At 48.8% G+C, this 20,379-nt stretch overlaps 1 protein-coding gene across 1 annotated transcript in view; it reads left to right on the top strand.

The window, feature by feature from the left end:
• The first annotated feature begins 2,867 nt into the window (after positions 1 to 2,867).
• The window catches only part of SYT13 (synaptotagmin 13), a 43,287-nt gene continuing 25,775 nt past the window's right edge, over positions 2,868 to 20,379 (top strand). Inside the window, exon 1 of the mRNA XM_027979653.2 lies at positions 2,868 to 3,169. Coding sequence (XP_027835454.1) covers positions 2,987 to 3,169 — 183 coding nt within the window. The 5' untranslated portion in view covers positions 2,868 to 2,986. The remainder of the gene's footprint in view (positions 3,170 to 20,379) is intronic.

Raw genomic sequence — 20,379 nt, 5'->3', positions numbered from 1 at the left:
AATCTCCAGAGGTCTAGCTGAGCTCTGCCTTCGGTTCACTGTGTGTGAAAGAGGCAAAAGGCACTCTGTTCTTCTTGGACTGGAGTCCCTCTTCCTGTTAGAAATGAAGGTCACTGCAGCTGCTAACATCTCAGTAACCATAGTAACAAGGGGCCACATGACAGATGTCTGATCCCCATCAGAAAATGCCTGATAGTAAGTGTTCTTCCTCCTTCTCCTCACCCCCACCCCAGATCTTGTTAGGTGGCATTGAGGGTCTCCCAGGGGAGCAGCTCAGGCATGGGAAATCCAGACTGACAGCATTAATTAAACCTCTTATTTCCCCAGGACATTTTGCATTGCCAGGCTCAGGAGCCAAGAAAGCCTCCCAGGGAAGCTCTTATGAGAGAGAATGCTAAGTCTATCACCCGAGAATAAAGCACTTCAGCTCCACAGATGGCAGCAAATGAAGCTCTGTAGGAAAATAAGCCCGGGCATACAGCAGGCACAAAATAAATACTTACAGAAGAGTCCATTTAATCAAATGGAGCTCATTTAGCAAATGGGATTCCTGTCAAGTCACTGGAAGTCCTACATGAGATGGTGAACCATTCACCCTTTCAGCAGTTACTGAGGGCCTGCTGGACATACCCATAGGTGACAGTGTGGAAGCTCTATAGATATTCACTTGCTGACTGAATTCAATTGTCCCCAGGAGTGTCTGGGGCTCGAGGGAAGGTTGGGAAGTGTGTAGAGGGCTGGGATAACATCAGAAAGGGCTCTGGATTCAACTGGAGTCTATCGGGTTTATTACTGGAGAAACTGTGAAAGCTTTTATGTGTGTGAGTGACAAGATCAGCTCTGCATTTCAGAAACATCCCTTTTGATGCCCTGTAGAGAAATGAGTTGGTTGGAGGGCATCACCAACTGAACGGACATGAGTTTGAGTGAACTCTGGGAGTTGGTGATGGACAGGGTGGCCTGGCGTGCTGCAGTCCCATGCGGTCGAAAAGAGTCGGAAATGACAGAGCGACTGAACTGAACTGAGAGAAAGGATTAGAAGGAGATGATTGCTTTGACCAAAGAGATGATGTTCTCGGACTGACAAACCCAGGCCTTAAGAGAACTGGAAATTTCTCCTTCTTTCCTCTTGGAAGCTGGCTGCGGTGCTGTGAGAAGCTCCAGTCGCGTAAGGAAGAACCCAAGTGCTTCATACACAGCCCAGTTGTGTCCTGAGCAGTAGCCAGTACCAACCACTTGCCATGAGGTATGCCATCTTGGATGTTTCAGCCCAGCTGACTGTTGTCCCAGGAGATACCATGTTGAGCAGGAAAACTGCCCAGCTGAGCCCAGTCAATGCACAAACCACATGAGAAGTCACAAAAGAATTGCTCTAACCCACTACATGCTGAGCTGCTTCAGTCATGTCCGACTGTTTGCAACCCCATGAACTGTAGCTCACCAGAATCATGGGATTCTCCAAGCAAGAATAGTGGAGTGGGTTCCTTCTCCAGGGGATCTTCCCAACCCAGAGATTGAACTTATGTCTCCCACATCTCCTGCATTGCAGGCAGATTCTTTACCCACTGAGGCACCTGGAAAGCCCTCTAATATACTAAGTTACGGGTTTATTATGCAGAAATGGATAACACTGGGAGGTATCAAATATTGGTCACGTCGGCATCTCGACTGAAAAGGTCTGGCTAGAATGATCATAGATTTGGGAGTCATCAGCCTCATGGGAAGTTTAGAACCCTATTTGAAACGAAATCACCAGCGACTCACAGCAAATGCTCGCTGAATTAAATGAAACATTCCACATAATGAAAATCACTGGAAAGCCCTGTTTGTGATCTGAGACAACCCTCCTCATGCCTGGAATTCTAATTTTCCCTCACTCGAAGCACACTAAATTTCTTTCTCTGGATCAAAGCATGGACTCCTAGCTGCTGCATTTGATACTGTTTATCCTTCTAAGGTAAGTCCTTTCCTTTAGGGTGGACTTGAATCCCGCAAACTTGAGTTTGGATTTTTCAACCTGCCCCACATCCCCTCTGAGTCTAGGCTTCCTCATCTGTAAATGGAGATGAGAATACATGCCAATCTCATGGCTAAGGAAGTGCAGACAGATGTGAAAAGACTCATTGCAATCATCCTCTCCAGGACAATATAGGTATAGTCTCAACCCCAGACACGGCATCAGTGCCCTCTCCCTGGTCACCAGTCCCTCTCCCTGGTAGTAAGCACATGGCAAGTTCAGGAGATGGGAAATCTCCAGCTTTTTGTGTTTGAAAAAGTTCTTGCAAGCCTCGATTTTCCAGCCTCCTTGGCCAGAGGGTGAACAAAGCTTTTTTGTTCAGCCCTTAAGTCGTATCAGATTCTGCAAACCCCTGGACTGCAGCATACCAGGCTTCCCTGTCCTTCCCCATCTCCCAGACTTGGCTCAAATTCATGTCCATTGAGTTGATGATGCTATCTAACCGTGTCATCCGTTGCTGCCCTCTTCTTTTGCCTTCAATCTTTCCCAGCAGCATCAGGGTCTTTTCCAAGGAGAGGGCTCTCTGCACCAGTTAGTAGTCTGGTAAAACGACCTCCTATCCAGACAGAGCCGCAGGCCAGGGTTTGAGTCCTGGTTTGCCGACTAACCTAAGGCACAGTGTGACCTTGGCGAGCTCCTGTTCTTGAACCCAAGTGTCCTGCGTAAAGCGTTAAGGGTGACTCGAGATGAGAGGACGATGCGCTCAGGTGCCTTCCACCTGAGCGGATCCGCCTCGGGCCGGGGTGGGGGGTCGGGTCACGTGCTGGGCTGACGCGGTGCCGCGCCAGCCAGCTCCGGGTCCAGCCTCCCGCTCTGACGTCCTCGGGCCGCCCTCCCTACCCGCCCCTCCGCCCCTCCGCCCCTCCGCCCCTCCGGCGGCGGCGGCGGGAGAGCGGCTGGCCCGCCTGGTCCCCAGGCCCGGGAGGCGCGCGGCGGCGGGACCGAGCCCGGTGCGGGAAGCGGGGCACCATGGTGCTGTCGGTGCCGGTGATCGCGCTGGGCGCCACGCTGGGCACGGCCACCAGCATCCTCGCGCTGTGCGGGGTCACCTGCCTGTGCCGGCACATGCACCCCAAGAAGGGAGTGTTGCAGCGAGACCTGGAGCCCGACCCGGAGAAGGCGAAGCCCAGCGTGCTGCGGTCCGCCCAACAGGTGAGCGGCCGCGGGCCTCGGCCTCCCCCGGGCTCGGGTGGGGGTCTCCCTGGCCGCTGCGCAGGGGGAGTGGATGGGAAGGAATGGTTGGCGTTCTTCTTTGCGCGACAGAGCCCGGCTGGGAGTGGGGACAGCGGACGGATTTGGACAGCGGATGTGTTCAGAGGCCCTGGGCCTGGGGCAGGGGGTCCCAAAGGCCTGGGGGTGGGGGGGTGACTAGGGTACAGGAGGAAAGGGGCCAGCAAGCCTAAGGCACGGGCATGGGAGTGAGTGGGAAAGGGGGCTTGGATAGAAATAGGAGCTGGGAGGCGAGTTGGGGGCCGGGGGGAGTAATAAAACAGGGAGGCTGTGAGGGTTTGGAGCAGGGGGCTGCGAGGCTTAGCGGAGAGGAAGAGGGGAATGACCGAGAAGGAGAAGCTCCAGGAACTGGGGAGAAGAGAAAGGGTGACAGAGAGCAGAGTGAGGCCGTTGTGCCGCTGGCTCAGGGGAACTCACTGACCGAGCTAAGAAGGGAGAGAGAGGGTGGCAGCCGGGGGCTGCAGTGGGAGCGGGGGAGGGGGCGGTTGGGCGGGGGGGTGCTGGGGTCTGGAGAGGCAGGTGAGTATGGAGGGCCTGGGGGACGCTCACCCGCTCCCAGCGGCCCTCAGCTCCAGCCAGCCTGAGGGAGTATCTCTGAGCCCCCCTCCCACCTCCCATTCCCCAAAGATGTGGCTGCAGATGTCTCTGGAGACCGGAGGGCTTTTATCTCCACATGAGCTCGTCCCCCAGGGCCTCTCTGGGCAGAAAATGGGTGGGGTCCCCATTGTACAGTGCAGCCGAAGGGGGTCTGAGAAAGGTTTGGGAGGACTGCCCTATGTGGGCTGTGAAGTCCAGGACACATCCCCAAAGTGGCAGAGGTGAAATGTCCTCTGCAGACCCCGGGGAAAGGGAGAGACTGGAGGAAGGCAGGCCCCACCTGGGGAAGAGAGAGGTGACTTCACGACTTCCCTGGGCCCCCTCGATTCCTTCCAGGGCTCAGAGCTCCAGGAGCGGCACTACAGAGCCCTGCCTCCGCCTTCCTTTTGCCAATTAATTATTCAAAAGCTCAGGCCCAGCTGCGGGGGCCCTGTCAGTCACTGTGAGAGGGAAGGAAATGGCTGCTGTCCTTGAGGCACTTAGGATCCCAGCAAAGTGACATTCATGCTGGCAGGATCCGGGGTCAGCTGGGCAGGGCGATGTGGGATCCAGAGCCGTCTGAAATGGGAGCAGCGGGCTCCCCACGGGGCCTGGGAGGGGGTCCAGGGTGGGGGGCTGCTGGACAAGCTCTTCTCCAAACATGGAGGCCCCAACCTCCTCTCCCACTCGGCACACTTGAGGGACAGCCATTCATTCTTCTGCCTTTCACCGTGGCAGCTCTTCAGGCATTGTCCGGCCCCCTCCCCCGACTTCCCGGAAAGAATCACTAGGGCCCTGTTGGTGCAAATGACCTCCGGGATCACTTCCAGCTCTTTGTCTTCCTGAGGACCAGTAGCCCAAGCAGCGGCCAATGACCTGTTAAAGACAAACCAGATCCTGCGTCTCCCAGGCTTAAAATCCTCCCCAGCTTCTCACTGAGCTTTTGAACAGACCACAGCCACTGTAGCCTGGCACTTGCCGGGGCTGGGCTCTCTTCTAAGTGCTTTACACCTAATGCATTTAGCCACACTCAGTGACAGACGTAGATGATGATCCCAGCTTAAAGATGAAGGTTCAGAGAGGTGAGTGATTTTGCCCAGGGCCACACAGCCCGAGAAGTTTCAGAGCCTGATTCTAAGCTGGTCTGGTTCTGGAGTCCGTGCTGTGAGCCACTCCACCCCACAGCCTCGCCTGTCTGATGTGGCCCGTGTTTACCTCTCCAGCCAAGCTCATGTGAACGCCCCACCTCCCAGCCGGTCTCAGCTCCCCTGGGTTTTTATCCTTCTTGAAGACGCCAACCCCTCCCATTTTCCTCTGACTTTTCACAGAGATGGCTCCTCCTCATCGTGTGGGCCTCCTTCTGTTTGCATTTCACCTCTTCAGGGCGAGGATTCTGTCCGTGGCCACGTGTGACAAAGCCCCCCTCCCCCATTACACCCTCCATACTATTCCTTCTTATTTCTGTTTGTAGCGTTTGTGACCGTTGGGTGTGATTTTTCGTATCTGCTTGCTTACAATATTCATTCCCAGCACCTACTCAGTGTCCGAAACCTAGTAGGTGCCCAGTGAGAAATTATTGACCCATAGTAACGCATCCCCATGCCCAGCCGTTGGGGATTATTGTCTGAGTTCTTCAAATGTAGATGTATTTTGCAACCCAGAGCCGGCTCACAGGGTCACAATAAATGCTTGTTGATATGTGCGCGCTCACTGAGTCATGTCCGATTCTTTGTGACCCCATGGACTGTAGCCTGCCAGGCTAATTCTGTCCATGGGATGATTTCGGGAAGAATGTAGAGCGGGTTGCCATTTCTTTCTCCAGGGCATCTTCCCGACCCAGGGATCAAAACAGCGTCTCCTGCCTTGCAGGCAGATTCTTTGATGCTGAGCCCCCGGGAAGCCCCTGCTGATACGTGAGACCCATCCATTCACATCCCTCACTTGGTTCCCTCAGTGACAAGGATTTGAGCACCTGGATATGAATCTGTAGGTGTGAACGTGATGAAGTTGAGATCTCACAATGTTGATTTGGCTTGCCATTGTGCTCAGACTGATTCAGCCGCTGACCCAGATAAAGTACACAGAGAAAAAAGACAGTGTGTTGACATTTCAAAAAGAGTAAAGGGAGGTGGTGGTAGGGCAGATGGCAGCAGGGCGATGGGCTTGGCACATGCTGTCAAAGAGAAGAGTCTGGTAAGGAAGGTTCTCGGAAGATGCTTCTTAAACAGAGAGGGTGTTGGGGCTGGGGAAGAGGGCTCTAGGTTCCTGTAACCAGGAGAACTGGGGAAAAAATTCCTTGGATTTGTTACCTATGCCTGGGGAATCTAATTTCTGGCGATGAGTGGTCAGCTGAAGTTAAAGTTTATAGTGCTTTTGAAAAGAACTTGAAGTTTTCCTTGCGGGTTCTTCACCTGAGATCCACAGATCCCAACAAGGAGTCTGTAGCTAAAATGGAAGGGGTTCATGGTCTTGGAGAGGAAAAAACTCTCTCTCCCTTTTCATGAGCCTCTACCTGAAACTTAGCATTTTCTGTAAACAGGAGTATAAACACCACGTCACAGGAATATGAACAATATCTGTGACTTGGTCCTCAAGGGAAATCACGGGTAGTTTCAGAGTACCTCACAGCTGTGGCAGATGCTTTACGACAGGGTTTATGCTCATCCCTAATTCTAAATTATGTACTTATTAAATCTCCCGCGAGATCCTTTCATTTAATGAAAGAATAAAGAGGCACATGTGTAGCTGTTTCCCCGACTGATTTTATTAGGTGGACTGTTTTAGTCCTGTGTCTTTTATTTGCTGCTTTTTCAGGCACTCGGAGGAGGTATCATAGGCTTCTCTAAACAACCGTAGAAATTCATCCAATGTCTCTGCCAAGTGGGAGGCGGCTGAGGTGCAAACTCTCACTGCTGTTCATGCCTCCAGCTGGCTCCAATTCATTCTTTTTCTTGGTTTTTCCAAAATGTACATCATGGACCCTTTATCCTGCCTTCTTACACAATCCCTCACCCCCTCCACCCCCTTGTGTGCAGTCCTTTATGGAGGGGGAGAGGGATTCAGTCTCACTGCGCCGTCCTTGTCACCTGGTAGCATCACCTGCGACCCCATTCTCTGTTATCAGCCCAGCTTTCAAAGCTTGGTTATTATGCAGTGATGGCCGAATGCTTGAGCCATGAGACAGCGGAGGGTCAGATGTGGGATGTGTGTGTGTGATCATTTTTAATTCACTGCTGCTGCTGAACCTATTAGTGACAGGCAGCAAGACCCATTGGTTCCATCCCCCAGTTTCCTTTTCATGCTTGTCTGCACAGGCTGCCACTCACTGCATTTCTGGGTCCTTGCAGACGAAGCCCTCCTTTTGGTGAACCTACATGACTACTGAGCAAGGGGGGGAGCTGTCCTTCCCCAGGGCTCGGTGCCCCTGACGCCTCAGCGTGACTTGGGTTCTGTTCTCAGAAAGCTTTTTTCTTTCTGGCGCTTATCTTGTTGTCCCCTTATGTGAATCTTCTCAGATGCATCTCAGAGGTTCCCAGAGTAACCCTGCTGCTGTCCCCTTAAAGCTAACATGTGGTCAAAGGCTTCCTCCGAGGGCCCCCCGGCAGTGGTCCCCAGGTTCTCTTCTATCGACATCGCCCAGCTCCCACTGCTACTTACTACCAGACTCTAAAATCCTACCTTCTTTCCAACAGAGTTGTGAAGCAAAGTGACTTTTGATGGAACACTGTGTTAGTTCATTCAGGTTATTATAACAAAATACCGCAGAGTGGGTAGCTTATAAACAAAAATTTATTTCTCATGGAGCTAGAAGCTGGGAAGTCCAAGATCAAAGCTCTGGCCAACCCAGTGTCTGGTGGAGACCTGCTTCCTAGACTTTTGCCTGTAACCTCACCTGGTTCCCCAGTAGCTCAGCTGGTAAAGAATCCACCTGCAATGCAAGAGACCCCAGCTGGTTTGATTCCTGGGTCGGGAGGATCTGCTGGAGAAGGGGTAGTCTACCCATTCCAGTATTCTTGCGCTTGCTTCCCTGACGGCTCAGCTGGTAAAGAATCCACCTGCAATGCTTAAGACCTGGGTTCGATCCTTGGGTTAGGAAGATCCCCTGGAGAAGAAAACTGCTACCCACTCCAGAATTCTGCCCTGGAGAACTCCATCGACCGTACAGTCCGTGGGGTTGCAATGAGTCGGACACGACTGAGCGACTTTCACTTTCACTTTTCACAGGGTAGAAGGGGCAGGAAGCTCTCTTCTGTCACTTTTATGGGGGCACTAATCCCTCTTATGAAGGCTTCATACTCACAGCTGCTCACCCCAATGCCCCACCTCTTAATAGCATCACCTTTCAGGTTAGGTTTTAACATATGAATTGTTCGGGGGGCATAAACATTTTGACCAGAGCAAACACCTAATAGATTCGATGTTTTTAAGAAATAATTTAAATATGTGCTATATTTTTATCAAGCAACATATGTATAGTAGAGTCTTTCCCCTCTCTGAGATTAAGAAGTGTGTTTCATTTGCCTTGTACCTCTGACGCTATCCGGTAGATCCTGGGCACGTGATATCAATGTATATTTTGAGTTAAATCATATCAGAATATAGCACTGAAGAAGAGAGTAAAGGAACAAAGGAATGCACGTGGTTAAGATTCCATTTCCACGAGATTTGAAATCAAGCCCATTTATGTCTGGGGTTTCCGCTGCGGACAGGTAATGCCTGGGGCACAGTGGGGAAGCTTCTCTTTCTAGAGCTTTTGTTTACAAGCTCTGCCTCTTGACATGGTACTGATTACACAGCTGTGTCCACTTTAGGAAAGAAAGCATATACAGCTCTACATTTATGATTTGTGTACTTTTCTGAACGTAGTTATAATTCAGTAAAGTTCTTATCTGTCAAGTTGTGATGTAATGTTTATGAATATTGTTTTAGTATCAAGCCAGTGTTTTTTAATAGGAGGCTTTGGGGGCTGTTGTCAAGACACGGCCCTCCTTTTTGTGGTCTGCTATTCACCACCCCCCGGCCCTGTCTGCTTTCTGCTGCTGCTCCTGCAGCTGCCTCCTCCCTCAGACCAGGGCCTGGGGAACATCAGCACGGCCTGATTAATGCTCCCGCCTGTTTCCTCTTCCTTAGACCACTGGAGCAACATCTTCTCAGAGTACTTGTCTGAACGTAGACTTGGCAGAGAGGATGGATCAGAGCCCCAGTGCTACACTTCAGCAGCTAATAAATTCACTCATTAAAGGTTAATGAACATATTCTAGGCACTGGGACATAGCAGTAAAAAGACAGGTGTATGCTCTTCCTTGTAAGTGAGGAAGGAGACAATGAAGCCAGCAGTTGTTATTAAGCATATTACAGATGAGATATAGGGGGGCTTAGGATAGGCACCTCCAACTTGGCCCCAAAGTAGGGCTTGTCTCCAGTTCTCATTGGCTGCCCTGACAAGGCCTCCCGGTACTTCAGTGATCCCAGGAGGCCAACATGAATTGCTAACCCCACTCCTGGAACTGATTTGACCCTGGACTGCCGGAAGGCCTGACCTCCTTGGATTCTCAGTCCTTTTAAAGAATTGATTTCTCAGCTGATCTCCCAGCTGATAAACTCTCCTATTGATATAAACAAACAAAAAGTATATCCGTTTCCATAGTGTAATAAAGAATAGTGATAGTATAGGTAACATTTATTGAGTTCTTCTTGTGTGCCAGGCGCTGTTCTAAGCTCTTTAATCATATTACTTTTAGCCCGACAATAGCCCTATGAAATATGCATACTTATTGCATCCATTTTACACATGGAACTTACTCTGTAGCAACTTATTCCATAGCAGAACTGAGAATCACATTTAGGAAGTCGGGCTCCAGAGTCCACATCTTTGACCACTAGGCTGGAGAGTAGCAGGAAAAAAATAGTCAAAATTTTACTTGAGCCACTGCATTTCCCCAGGTATGGCCTAAAAGTGTCTACAATGTATGGATCTTTGCAGGTCAGCTTCAGAAACCTTTCCCAAAGCTTTGGCTGGCTTCTGTGCCTCTTGCATCCTTCATGCTTCGAGCACTGGGTGCAGCCCCAGGCCCTCCAGAGAAATTTACACAGTAAACATGTTTGGGCTGGTTGCTTAGTAACAGGGAAGACAGTATGAATTTTGCATCAAGAAATCAGCATGGATTATTTCAGGGAGATGAGCATATGCCCACTGGAAGCACTAGGCTCTTTGAAACATACTGCGGACCTTTGGTCTGTGTCCATTAGTCCTTCTCAGTGACAGGTCCCAGACCTGCCCCGTCTTATTCCCTGTCTAGTCTCTCCTCTGGTTTAGCATGGAGATAATTCGGGTTCATGGCTCCTCTCTTGATGTGATTGACGGCTCACTAGCACCCTTTGTTCACTCCAGCAGAAAATGCCGCTCCATCTTTCGACATTTTTAGATTTTCAGATACTGGCCCAGATTCCTCTCATGTGCCTGGAGTACAGGAAGAGAGAGAGCGAGACCATCAGAGCACAATGCGAGAAACACCCGAACTAGAAATCAGAGGGGCTTAAGGGGAAGGCAGAAGGAAGGGGAGAAACCGGTAGGATGGGGAAGCCGCAGACCCAGAAGACAAAGGAGACAAGCTGAAAAGTGACCGACCTTCCAGAGTCAGAGGGAGAAAGCAGACTTTGTGTGGATGACCCCCGTGCGTGTTATCATCGTCAGCTTCCTTATCCTTTTCCCCCAGGCTTTAGTCCCTCAAGGGTCCCAATCTGCTTCACCTAGGTTCCTGGGGGCTCTAGAAACTCAGGTCCAGTTGAGGTGGTATTTACTACTTCTCAGCGACATTTCTTCACCTTGGCATCACTGGGCCAACGTGATGCCAGGAGGAGGAGCCTTGATCACTTACCAGGTCTGTTCACTGCACAAAAATAGACCTTCCCACCGAGGCGTTCCCCAAGTGCTAATTAAGAAAAGGGTGTTTTAATTGATTCATATTATAGAACATTCCTAGGAGAGTTTTACATGGTGTTTAAGGGCGTTGCAGTTATTTACAGTAATATTTTGGGAGCCTGACCGATGTTTGGGGTGGACTCAGAATGCATTTTAATTTTTCCCATTTAAAACAGTGAAATACAAGTGACTGCTCTCTGGAATTCACTGGCCTGGCAGGCTTGTTTCCATGAACAGATTAGAGTCAAAGGATGAGGGGTGGTTGCATATATGAATATGTGCATACGTGGGTGTGAATATGTATACATGTATATACGAGAGAGAGAAGGGGAAGAGCATCCCATGGAAAATCTGTGAAACTGAGTCTTCATGCATCTGGCGGAGACCCTGGGGTACTTTGATATATTTCATTGATTCTGCCCACCCTCCTCTCATTAATCCAAGATGTACTGTTCCTTCATAGAAAAACTGAGCAGGATGGCAGAGAGAAAGAGAAGTGAGGAGAAACACTAAATGACTGTGTGAGTCATTGGATGGATGGATAGATGAATGGGGAGGAGACTCATGGGGCCACCGCCTCTGCTTGCAGCCAACATAGAAATCACAAGCACAGAAATGCAGGAGAAGGTGCTGAGCTTGTGGAAGAATCCCTGTTCACCTCCAGTGACAAGGCAGGGAATCAAGACAAGCCTGGAGGGTGTGGAGTCCTCACTTTCTATTGGTTTCTTGCCCTTCAAGCATCCGATCACACAGCTGACAGTGGAAACAGTTTTAAAAATCTCCGGTTGCAAAGACCAATGAGATAATACCCTGGGGGAGCCCATTTTACTTGGAAAATCATTATAAACCACACAGTTTTGAACTTGCTGCTAAAAGTAGCCTGATGAAAGGGATGTGAGTTACGGAGGCAGGATAGTGAAGACTGCTTTTCAAACAGAATTAAGATTGATGCTTTCATGAGTTCCCTGGTGTTCTAGTGGATAGGATTAGACGGTGTTACTGCTATGCCTGAGTTCAGTCCCTGGTAGGGGAACTGAGATCCTTCCCATGAGGGGTGGCCAAAAAAAAAAAAAAAAAAAGAAAGAAAGAAAGAAGGATGTTTTCAAGAGAATTCCATTTGAAGAAGAGAAGGTTGGGGAAGAGTGGTTTGGTTGGCAACTAGATGATTTATTAGGAAACAGTTGCAGAATGAAGCTGAGAATAACTTCAGTGAGCTCTCAACTCCTGTGTTTCATATCCGACACCCCCATCCTTTCTCACAGTGCACCCCCCAAGCACCTTAGATTGTGTTTTTGTTTCCAGCACAGTCAATTCGCAAAGAAAGGGCGAGGCTCCCAGAGAGACATATAGTGAAGGCAGCAAGGGCACGAGAAGAGACGAAACTGCCTGGGAAAACATCAACGTGGTCTCAGGGCTTTGGGGCGTACTCCCTGCAGAGGCATCATCTGATGAGTTGCTTACCTCGAGAGTAGGCTGAAGCTGTTAAGCAGCAACGTGACTCTTGCTCTTCATGTAACAGCCTCATTACCAAACTCAGAGAGACGAAGGATCAGAGGATGGAAAGGAGGGAACAAGAGCTTAGGTATCTCGTTGGTAACCACTGCTCGGTAGACTTGTGTATTTGGATATTCACCAGAATGAGTTTAAGAACAATCTAGTCTTTGAGACCACGTAAAAGAGGAAATTACCTCCTAGAACGAAAATGTTCACTTCATGATCAAATCGCTGAGATGTAATCGGAAGCAAATTAGACTTCGACTCTAAACCTGAATTTATTTTCTTTTTACAACTTTATTTATCTTACGGCTGCACTGAGTCTTCACTGCTACACTTGGGCTTTCTCTAGTTGCGGCGAGCAGGGGAGTTGTACACGGGCTTCTCCTTGTGACGGCTTCTCCTATTGCAAGGCACACTGCCTGGGCTCTGGGCACACAGGCTCAGCAGCTGTGGCGCACAGGATTTGCTGCTCTGTGGCATATGGGATCTTCCCGGATCAAACCAGTGTCCCTGCACTGCAAGGTAGATTCTTAAACACTGGACCATCAGGAAAGCCCCCAAAACTCACTCTCCAGTGTCTTCCAGCTAAATGACCTTGGCCATTCTGAATCCTGCTTTCTTCACCAACAAAACAGAGGTGATAGCAATAAGGTTCTCCACAGTAATATTAAAGACTAAATGAGACAATACTTTTGAACACACCCAACACATTCAGTGCCTGGCCTCTCTATTCAGTATATTTTAGGTATCTCTGAATCCTTTAGGATATTTGTTTAGGTATATCTGAATCCTTTAGATATAACTGAATCCTAGGATATTCATTCATTCAAAAAGTTCTTCCTTACTCTGTAATAATGTAAATGGGAGAAGAATTTGAAAAAGAATAGAGACACAAATATGCATAACTGAATTGCTTTGCTGTATGCCTGAAACTAACACAGCATTGTTCGTCAATGTTGTTGTGTAGTCGCTAAGTCATGTCTGACTCTCTTGTGACCCCATGGACTGTAGGCCGCCAGGTTCCGCTGTCGATCGGATTTCTCAGGCAAGAATACTGAACTGGGTTGCCATTTCTTTCTCCAAGGAGTCTCTTCAACCCAGAGATCAAACGTGTGTCTCCTGCATTGGTAGGTGGATTCTTTACCACAGAGCCAGCAGGGAGGCCTTAATCAACTGCACTCCAATAGAGCAATAAAAATCAAGCACAGCAATTCAAAACAAAACAAAAGATTTCTTGGTCACCTATTACATGCAAGACACTGAATTAACACTAGGGACACCAAAGTGACCAGGCAGACAACACCCTTGACTTCCTGAAGCTCATATCCTCGGGGGTAGAGAGCTTCATTACACGGTCGTACAAGTGGATATAAATCTAATGGTATTAGGTGTGGTAAGGTAGGTAAGAGTTCTCTCAAGAAGTGATAACTCATCAGTGCTCTGATCTTAACATATTTGAAGACTTAGTAAAGAATTTTGAGCATATACCCTTTATACTGCTGCTGCTAAGTCGCTTTAGTCATGTCTGACTCTCTGCAACCCCATAGACGGCAGCCCACCAGGCTCCCCTGTCCCTGGGATTCTCCAGGCAAGAACACTGGAGTGGGTTGCCATTTCCTTCTCCAATGCATGAAGGTGAAAAGTGAAAGTGAAGTCGCTCAGTCGTGTCTGACTCAGCGATCCCATGGACTGTAGCCTGCCAGGCCTCCGTCCATGGGATTTTCCAGGCAAGAGTACTGGAGTGGGGTGCCATTACCTTCTCTGACCCTTTATACATACAGACTCAATTCTTTGCAAAGCATACGTATGTTTTATATGTATGTACTGTGATATCATGTACATAATAAAACATGCACAAAGTGGACCTTTTAAAACAGTAATGTAAAAATAAATTATAAAATGAAATTCTGTTATATTCTTCCCATACCCCAAATGAACTATCTTGCACACCCCTGTGGCATAAAGTTCGTGTCATTTACTAAGTAAAGGTACTGGAGTTGAGGACTTGAAGTATTCTCGGCATAGGGTATATGCAAAGGCCCTGTGGCAAGAAGAAATATCATGAAGGAGGGACTGGAAGAAGGCTAAAGTGGGTAGAGCTCCAAGGGTACAGGAGAGAATAATTGCAAGTGAGCAAGGCAAGTCCGGCCAGAGAGCACCACACAGGACCTATTGGGATATTTTCCCAAGAGCAGTGGAAGCTACTGAAAGGTCTTTTTTTTTTTTTTTTTTTCTGAAAGGTCTTAAGTGAGATGTGACATAGTTGGATTTAAGGTGCAGCAGCATCTTGGATGGGAGAGGACTAGAAGTGAGGGGACCAGGGAAACTCTGGAGAGAGACCATGATGGCGTGGACCGCTGTCTTTGTGGCAATAGTCTGGAGAGGTGTTTAGGAGATAAATTGACTGGCTTTGCCTCTGAGTTGGCTGTAGGCTTCAGGAAGAGGGAGGAGTTGGGGATGAGAGCTAAGGGTTTCACTTAGGGTGGTGGTACCACCTGGTGAAACAAGGATGAGGCCGTGGATTTCAGTCATGAGTTCACTTTTGTGCAGGGGGAGTGTGAGGAACCTTTGCGTTATCTCCATGAAGTGGTTCTGCAGGTCCGGAGCTCACCTTCTGGTAGGGATGTATATTCGGGAGTAGAAAGCCCAGCCATGAGCATGGCTGAGACCATCTGGTTAGAAAGCAGAATGAGAGGGGAAAAGGCCCTGGGAACAAGTCCTGAGGGACGCCAGTGTTTCATGAAACAAGGAGGGTGGCCAGAGAGGAAGGAGAAAACCTGGAGACTGTGATGTCAAAATACTAATAATGACAAGAGAAAAACTTTTGAAGAAGAAGGGAGTCACTGAAAAGTCAAGTAACATAAGGCTGAAAAATCCCATAGAATGAAACAGGGAAGATTCTCAATGACCTTGGAGATCAACAGGGACCTTCAGTGGGTTGATGGGGCCTCTGGGAAAGAAGTGTGGGCGGGGGGGGTGCATAGGGGTGTAGGTGTGTACAGGCAGTTCTTCTGAGTTGCATAGCTGCCAAGGGGTGGAGAGGGCTAGGGCCTGGCTGAGCGGAAGACAGAGATCAAAAAAATATTGAGCACCGTTGAAAGCTGATGGGAAGGAGCCAGTTGAAAGAGAAGAAGAATGTTCAAGAGAGAGGGAGAGAAACAGACCGAAAATAGCTAGGGTAAGGCTCTCATGCATGGAGAAGGGGACGCAAGGCTGGGATGGAAGGACTGATCCCGGAGGGAGGGAGAGAGGGGAACACTTCCTGCGGTGTCCCAAGACACTGGACGGGCCACAACATCAGTCCAGAGAAGAAGGGCATTTCCACGTGTCTGTTAACAGGACACTGAGGGTCCAACCAGTCCACCCTAAAGGAAATCAATCCTGAATATTCATTGGAAGGATTGATGCTGAAGCTGAAACTCCAATAGTTTGGCCACCTGATGCGAAGGACTGACTCATTGGAAAAGACCCTGATGCTGGGAAAGATTGAAGGCAGGAGGAGAAGGGGACGACAGAGGATGAGATGGTTGGATGGCATCGCCGACTCAATGGACGTGAGTTTGAGTAAGCTGCAAGGGTTGGTGATGGACAGGGAAGCCTGGTGTGTTTCAGTCCATGGGGTCACAAAGAGCTGGACATGACTGAGCAACTGAACTGAACTGAAGGGTCTTTCGTTCTCTTGGTTTCCTTTTTCCTCTATGAAGGCAGTCAGAGGAGACAGAGAAATTCCAAAATGTGAGCTTGAAGAAGGAGTTAAGGAAACAGTAAGATTTCTGGGAAGTACTGAGCTTAAGGTTGGTGACCGTGACTTTCTTATGGAACCGTCTGCCCTGTTGAGTGACTCTTCTGTGGAGCCCAGCTACTGGGTGCAGGCATCATCAGTGACTCACCTTGTGAGATCAGGGAAAGAATGGGGAGATGAGGGATATCTTTAGACTTCAGAGGGGTGCTGTTGACATCATGGCCTGGGCAACTGAATCGGGAAAGTTGCAAACTGGAGAAAGAGGAGAAAGAGTAGAGGCCTCCGAGGTCTGAAGATTCCTTGCGTTTGGAAGAACAGCTGAGAAGGGCTGGTCCCACAGCTGGCCATGGGCACCCTGAAGGCAATATGCCCACCATGGTCAAAGGTGCCAGAACCATCCCTTCCTTCCTTCACAAGGCCTATAGGGGGCAGGATCAGGACACAGAATTCAAGTAAGTAACTGATGGACTTAAAGTTGTTTCAGCTAGCTCTCCATATCCACGGATCTGAAAGGCCGACTCTTCTATGGCATTTTATATGAGGGACTTGCTTATCTGTGGGTTTGGTGTCTGAAGGGTTCCTGGAACCAATCCACCAGAAATCCTAAGGGATGGCTATGTTCAGAAGACCAGATGGGTCAGCAGCTGGGTAAGTCAGCAGTCACATCAGGTCAGTTCAGTCACTCAGTCGTGTCCGATTCTTTGAGACCCCATGGGCTGAAGCACATCAGGTTTCCCTGTCCATCACCAACTCCCAGAGCCTACTCAAACACATGTCCATCATGTCAGTGATGCCATCCAACCATCTCCTCCTCTGTTGTCCTCTTCTCCTCCTGCCTTCAATCTTTCCCAGCATCAGTCTTTTCTAATGAGTCAGTTCTTCATATCAGGTGGGCAAAGTATTGGAGTTTCAGCTTCAACATCAGTCCTTCCAATGAATATTCAGGACTGGTTGGATCTCCTTGCAGTTCAAGAGACTGTCAAGAGTCTTCTCCAACACCACAGTTCAAAAGCATCAATTCTTCAGTGCTCAGCTTTCTTTATAGTCCAGCTCTCACATCCATACATGACTACTGGAAAAACCATAGCTTTGACTAGATAGACCTTTGTTGGCAAAGTCATGTCTCTGCTTTTTAATATGCTGTCTAGGTTAGCCATAGCTTTTCTTCCAAGGAGCAAGCATCTTTTAATTTCATTTAATCCATCTGCAGTGATTTTGGAGCGCAGGAAAATGAAGTCTCTCATTGTTTTCATTGTTTTCCCATCTATTTGCCCACGATGTGATGGGACTGGATGCCATGATATTAGTTTTTTTGAATATTGAGTTTTAAGGCAGCTTTTTTGCTCTCCTCTTTCACTTTCATCAAGAGATGAAAGTTTTTCTTTAGTTCTTCTTTGCTTTTTCCATAAGAATGGTGTCATCTGCGTATCTGAGGTTGTTGATATTTCTCCCGGCAATCTTGATTCCAGCTGTGCTTCATCCAGCCCAGAATTTCACATGATGTACTCTGCATGTAAGTTGAATAAGCAGGGTGACAATATACAGCCTTGTCATACTCCTTTCCCAAATTTGAACCAGTCCATTGTTGCATGTCCGTTCTAGCAGTCACATGTCATATGGTGTTTCTGGAATTTTTAATTGTAGGAAAACGAAAGACTCTAAAAGATGAGGGCCTTGAACCTCTAACCTCTGTAGCCCACAGGAGGATCAGGCAGGGGCCTGGCTCCCCTGAGCTGTGAGCCTGGCTGTCCCAGTGGCTTAGAGTCTGGAAAGCAGAGTCAACACCACCGGTATGCTTTCCTTACTCTGGGCTGTGGCCTGAGATCTGGGCAATGTCAACTGCACGGACTGCCCCAAGGAGGCACACCAGGGCCTCGGCTCCTCAGGAGCAGAGGAGAAGGGGTGGCTCTGGCTGACACTACCGCTGGAAAGAAATGGGGTTCCTGTGACTCCCACGGGTGGCCTTGGGAGAATGCACTAATTGCAACAGCCTGTGGAATGGTTAATGCATTAATAAATAGTATGAATAATTAAGTCATCCTTATAATGATTCTTTTAAATGGCTGAACCTCACATACAAGATGTATGGAGGGGATGAAGCACTCGGGCTTTGGGTTTCGGTTCCAATCTGCCCCTCACTTGCTGTGTGATGGTGGGTTAGTGACTTAACTTTTCTGTGCCTCAATGTGACCATCTGTTAACTGTGTCATTGACACTGGATTGTCATGAGGATTCAGTCAGCTAATTCGGACAGGACAGTGCCCAGAACATTAGTGCTGGGCCGGAAAGCATCCAGAACCACATTCCAGATCCTTCTCCCTGCACCCGCACCCCCAGTCCCACCCAAACCTACCCCATTGTCTATCCCCTGTGCCCTCATCCCAGGGGCCAGTTCTAGGCATGTGAACATTGCCCAGTTTCTCCTGGCCCCTGGATATTTCCAATGACTTGTTAGTTTCCTTAACCTTCCACACCTTTGTCAACATCTGCTTTATGAAATTCCCCTCAATTATCTGCTTTGAATGTGCCATCTGCTCCTGCCACAACCCTGTGGATAAGGTGCTCAATCAATGTTAGCTACCAACCTTAATAAATAATAAGGGGGGGCGGGTCAGCGAGTCAGGAAGAGTGTATACAAATTGGCAAAGGTCAGGGCCCACATGTTGAGCCCTCTGTTTGCTCACAGCTTGATTGTTTAGAAACCACTTTCATTTTCTGATTTGATCCAGCATCTAGTATGATGCTTTACCACTGAGCCACCAGGGAAGGCCGTAAAAAGAAAAAAAGAAAAAACCGTAGGCGCTCATCTCTAGGGTCGTGTGAGGATCAAATACGTAAAGTCTGCTGCATTTTGCAGGGCACCTGGTGCAGAGGAAGTGGTGGAGAGGTGGCAGCTATATTGTCCTGTCTGGTTTTGTGATGTGACTGGTGGAATCAGTGCAGACACCACCTACAAGGTTCTCTGGTGGGATCTTGCCACTGTGTGGCAACCCGGTGGAATTATTATCTATCCAAAAATCAGTTTGAATTCTGTGTCCTCCAGAAGTGTGGGGATAATGACAACACTCGTTGTCCTTCCTCTTCTCACGGGGCTTTAAGCTTTGGTGGAACCCATGGCTCTCTGAACACACTGCAGGCTTTCAAGCTGCCGCCTTGACCCAAAAAGCTCTTCTGCTACTTCTGCGCTTGGCAGAATGCTGCCTTGGATTTGGGGCTGGGGGGTGGGTGCAGCAACCGGAAGTCAGAGTCTCTGGATCGTCCTGAAATCCTGTTTTCATTCCCCCAAACCCACCCTGTGACTTTTCCCCCAGGTAATGTTTGATGGGCTCCTATGTACCCTATCTCTTATTTAGCTGGTCTCCTCCCCTCAAATTTTAGCTCGGGAAGCCTTTCTTGATTTCAGATTCCTAGTAGACACAGCCTTATCCCCATCTGTCCCTGTCTTGCAAGGACTTCTTACCTGAGATTGCTTTTTTGCATTTACTGGTTTCTTGTTCCCACTCCCCTGGAAACGCCCAAGCCACGAGAGAATGACTGGACCGTGTTATTCCTGAAGCTGATAAGTATCTGGAGATTTAGTAAACATCAAACAAATGAATGAATGACTGAAAGTAAAAAGTGAAAGTGTGGGTCACTCAGTCGTGTCTGACTCTTTTGCTACCGCACGGATGGTAGCCCATCAGGCTCCTCTGTCCATGCCATTCTCTAGGCAAGAGTACTGGAGTAAGTAGCCACTCCCTTCTCCAGGGGATCTTCCCGACCCAAGGATTGAACGCAGGTCTCCTGCGTTGCACGCAGATTTTTAACCACCTGAGCTATCAAGGAGGCTCTGGTGGATCACTAGCAGCAGAGAAAGGGTTTTCTGTTATTCCCAGTTGTAGTTCATTCCTGCTGGTTTGGGCGAGGTGCATTTACCTGGCTGATAGATAAGCCTAGCTGGCAAGTCTACCCCACCAATAAACCCCCTAGTGTGTCGCCTTAGATGCCAGCTATGGGGCAGGGAGTGTGCGAAGTCAATCACAGACTGGCCTTTTTAGAATTTAAAATAATCACGGAAGGGAAAGAGACCAGCAGGGGGTGAGTCTCAAGGGAAGGGGATTTAAGAAGGCACAGATCTATAATAAACAGAAGAAGAGGTGTTGGAAGGGACAACAAAAGATGTGTGGTGGCTAGGTTACCATGGAAACACTGCAAGGCGCCTGGACTGGAAGACAAGCTGCTGCTTCAAAGAGAATTTCAAATTTGCAGGTTGAAATAAACCCTTCCGCCAGGACCTGACCCTGCAGATTCGCCCATAAGTAGCCAAGAACTGGAGATCCTGGTATGAGCAGCTCCCCAGGAGCTGGAGATCTACCAGACAAAGAACTGTTTGTTGGAAGCCGAGAGGACTTGACT

The sequence above is a fragment of the Ovis aries genome, chromosome 15 (assembly GCF_016772045.2).
Source record: "Ovis aries strain OAR_USU_Benz2616 breed Rambouillet chromosome 15, ARS-UI_Ramb_v3.0, whole genome shotgun sequence".
Classification (NCBI taxonomy): domain Eukaryota; kingdom Metazoa; phylum Chordata; class Mammalia; order Artiodactyla; family Bovidae; genus Ovis; species Ovis aries.
The sequence above is the reverse complement of the archived record's forward strand: the minus strand, read 5'-3'. Positions and strand labels throughout refer to the sequence as shown.